Genomic DNA, 3,895 nt, shown 5'->3' with positions numbered 1-3,895 from the left:
GGTACGCGGGCCTCTCACTGTTGTGGCCTCTCCCGTTGCGGAGCACAGGCTCCGGACGCGCAGGCTCAGCGGCCAAGGCTCACGGGCCCAGCCGCTCCGCGACATGTGGGATCCTCCCGGACCGGGGCACGAACTCCTGTCCCCTGCATCGGCAGGCGGACTCTCAACCACTGAGCCACCAGGGAAGCCTGCCCTTGGTTTTAAAAGGAGCGGTGCCTCTAAGCATTCTGGGACTCGTAGTTCGCAGAGGTATCAAGGCTGTCCACTGGAGGGAGCCCCCCGCCCTTGGAGCCTCAGAGAACGTTAGCGCCAGAAGGTTAGTGTCAGCCGGGCTGTGAGAGCAGCCGCTGTGTCGGATGATTTGCGGTCCTGAGTGGGCGACTCACTCTCAGCCTGCAGGTCAACCGCCGGGGACAGGCCCCACCAAGACACAGAACCGAAGCCAGTGCCCGAGCCCGCTGGTGTGGTCATCGCCCTGCGGGACAAACAACCCTGGAATCCCCAAATATCGTGTCTGCCTTGCCCACCCATTCCCCTCTCACCTCCGCTGACTTCTCGCCCCTTTCACATCCCCCTCACCTTTATCCTTCCAAATAACCCGAGACGTCCCCTCCCTCCCCTCTCGGTGCGGCGCTGGGATCCGAAGGCCCCTACACAACTGCTGCCCATAGTCCCCGCCCCTTTCAATCAGTCGGCCAATAGGAGCGTGCGAGCTGGCACCACCGCAATCAACTGACCAATGAGAGCGAGGGAGACCTGCCCGTTGCAAACTTTTAGCCAATGGGAGCGCTAAGGGTTTGTGGGAGCGGTGGGCGAGAGGACGCGGTTGTCATGACGACGGCGCTGGAGGGGAAGGGGCGGGGCCGCAAGAGGCTTGAGGGGAGCTGGGGGCGATCCAAATTTCTGGAAGCTGGAGGAGGCCTGGGCCGATTCAAATTTAGACAGAACGGAGCAGAATCTTGATCAACCCAAATTAAACTGAGGTGGCTTAGGCCATAAACTATAGACCTCTGTGGCCCCATTTCCCCTCACACCCTGGCTCTATCACACAGGGCTTCTCTCCAGGTGAGAAAAACACAGCGAAGTACTGAGGCCGGCTAGCACTGGCTCCGGTTGTTAAATTTTCGGGAATTTTGTGACCTGGTTTTACACACAATCATTACTAAAAATTAAACTTTTTACTAAATTAATTACTAAAAATTAAATTCCAATAAAATACATTAAAATAAAAGTAATCATACTCAAAACTCATCACTTCCTACGATATTTTACAATTATTGATGGTCTTAAGGTTATTTACAGCTGTTGTACCTGTAAGAAGGAAATGCTATTTTAATGCAATAGTTTAAAAAATGAAGTTGGCAAACTAGGACCATGGGCTGTTTATTTTTGTAAATAAAGTTTTATTAGAACAAGGGCCAGGATTAGGCTAAGGCAGAGTGGTCCAAGTGAAGGGTCAGATCCTGTCTTTAAATTTGTTATATCTTATTTATTTTTCCATCTTGTATTTCTTTTTTGCATTAGTTTTGAATTTTAAAAAATATTGCATTAAAATACTATCTATCTTGATTACTGGGTGTGTTGGTTTTGGTGACTTTGTTTTTGTTTTGGTTTTGCCTTAAATTGTGGGACCCTTGTTCTACTCTGGGAAATACTATAGGATGGTGTGGTAGTAGGCATCTCTTCTCAACTCTACATTCAGACTTCACACTGGTGGCTTGAAATCAGCCACAGTGACAGTATTTACGCCACGGAAGGGGGCAAGCTACACAACAGGGCTTCAGAGAGATGGTAACAGCACACCTCAGGAACCACACCAAGTCCTCTGTTGTCTCCAGGTCTATATGGCTTGTGTTTTTGTTTATTTATTAATTAATTTATTTATTTACTTGGCTGAGCCAGGTCTTAGTTGTGGCACACAGGATCTTTTTCTTTTTTTTTTTAGTTGCAGCACATGGCATCTTTTAGTTGCAGCATGTGAGATCTAGTTCCCTGACCAGGGATCGAACCTGGGCACCCTGCATTGGGAGTGCGGAGTCTTAGCTACTGAACCACCAGGGAAGTCCCTTTCTGGCTTGTGTTGCTCCTTCTAACATCCTCCCCTTCTACCCCTGGAAAACTCCAAATGATCCTTCCAACCTTAGCCAGGGATCTTCCTGAGTTCTGCTCCTGCTTTTTCAGCAGATGGCCACTGTAGTCTACCCTGTGACTCCCAGTATTTTATATCTGGGGTTGAGGACGCTTGAGAATGTGGCTTTTGGTGCCAGACGTGGCTGGGTTTACACCTTGTCCTGTCACTTGCTGGCTGAGAGAACTCGGCCAGGTGACTTAACCTGTCTGTGAGTTCCACAAGGGCAGGGACTCCAGTGAGACACATCTCCAGATCATCCCCAGCACCCAGCCCAGGGCACAGCACCCAGGGAGCCTTGGTTCTCTGTCCCCTCTCCTCACCCTGCTACATGAACTTAGCCAAGTCGGTCACCCTCTCTGCCTCAGTTTCGTGTTCTGTAAAATGGGAAAGGTAACATGCAGCTAGCAGGAGTGTGGTGGGTTGAAAGGAGGTCCACCTGCCTGCTGAGGACAGTTCTGGTTAGTGGGAAGGAAATGAAGGCTGAGTTTTCAGCAACCCTCCAGGAGTGGGCCGGCCAACCTGGGCCCCTCCTGAGTCAGCCTTCAGCCCACTAGAGCCCCAGATCCTGACTTTCTCCCGTGAGGCTTAATGTCTTTTATCTTCATCACCACCACTCTCCACAACGCCTCCTCCACGGAGGAGCCAGAGTAATCTGAAATGTGAACCAAGCCATGCCACTTCCCTCTAAAACCCCACTGAGGCTTCTCACTGCAGGTAGATACAATCCCAGTTCCTTAGCTTCACCTCCTAGTTCCTGTGTGATCTGGCTCTTGGCTGTGTCTCTTACGTCTTGTCCCCACCCCCACCCCCATACATCCACCCTGATGCTCCTCTCCAGCCACACTGGCCTCCTGGCTCTTTTGAGAATACATCAAGCCTGTTCTTGCCCCCAGGGCCTTTGCAAGGAACTTGGGGTTCCTTCTGTATGGAATTTTCTTCCCCCTCATCTTTGTGTGTGTGTGTGTTACAATACACACAATACGAAGCTTACAATTAATGATGTTTAGTACATTCGCAGTATTGTGCAACCATCACCACTATCTAGTTCCAGAAATTGCTCATCATGCCATAAGGAGACCCCATACTCATTAATCAGTCACTCCTCACTTATCCGTCTCCCTAGTCCCTGAAAACCACCAGTCTACTTTTTCTTTCTCTGTGGATTTGCCTATTCTAGATACTACATATAGTTGGAATCATACAATATGTGGCCTTTTATGTCTGGTTAAAGTCGTGTCTTCGAGGTTCGTCTATGCTGCTATGCATGAATCCGTGCTTCATTCCTTTTTGTGACTGGATCATATTCCACTGTATTTCCCCTTCACCTTTGGAAGCCTCATGCCTTCTTGTCATTCATATCACAGCCTAGACACTAGCTCTTCAGAGAAGCTGATGTCCCTGACAAGCCTTTTTAAATGATCTGAGCCCTTACTGGTTTCCTTCCCAGTTTGGTCGCCACCTGTAATGGTTTTATACTTCTCACTTGTCTGCTCACTTGCGGAGACAGAGACCCAGGGATCCCAATGTCATCACCTAACTCAGAACAGATTCAACCCCAGGATTTAGAGAAGGACTTCCTGGATGTATGATCCCGAGCAGGTCATGTTAATTCCCTGAAGCACAGTTTCCTCATTTGTCAGCTGGGAATAATAATCGTGTCTATTTCCTGAGGTTGCTGTGAGGATTATCATCAAAAGCAGTAGCAGTGGGCTTCCCTGGTGGCGCAGTGCTTGAGAGTCCGCCTGCCGATGCAGGAGACGCGGG

At 49.6% G+C, this 3,895-nt stretch overlaps 1 protein-coding gene across 1 annotated transcript in view; it reads right to left on the bottom strand.

Annotated features, from left to right (window-relative positions):
- DNAAF3 (dynein axonemal assembly factor 3) overlaps positions 1-471 on the bottom strand; it is a 5,905-nt gene extending 5,434 nt beyond the window's left edge. The window contains 1 exon segment of the mRNA XM_007468048.1: positions 387-471. Coding sequence (XP_007468110.1) covers positions 387-471 — 85 coding nt within the window.
- Positions 472-3,895: the final 3,424 nt, after the last annotated feature.

Source organism: Lipotes vexillifer, unplaced genomic scaffold, assembly GCF_000442215.2.
Source record: "Lipotes vexillifer unplaced genomic scaffold, Lipotes_vexillifer_v1.1 scaffold1223, whole genome shotgun sequence".
In the NCBI taxonomy this organism is placed as follows: domain Eukaryota; kingdom Metazoa; phylum Chordata; class Mammalia; order Artiodactyla; family Lipotidae; genus Lipotes; species Lipotes vexillifer.
This window is presented reverse-complemented; position numbering and strand designations above follow the sequence as displayed.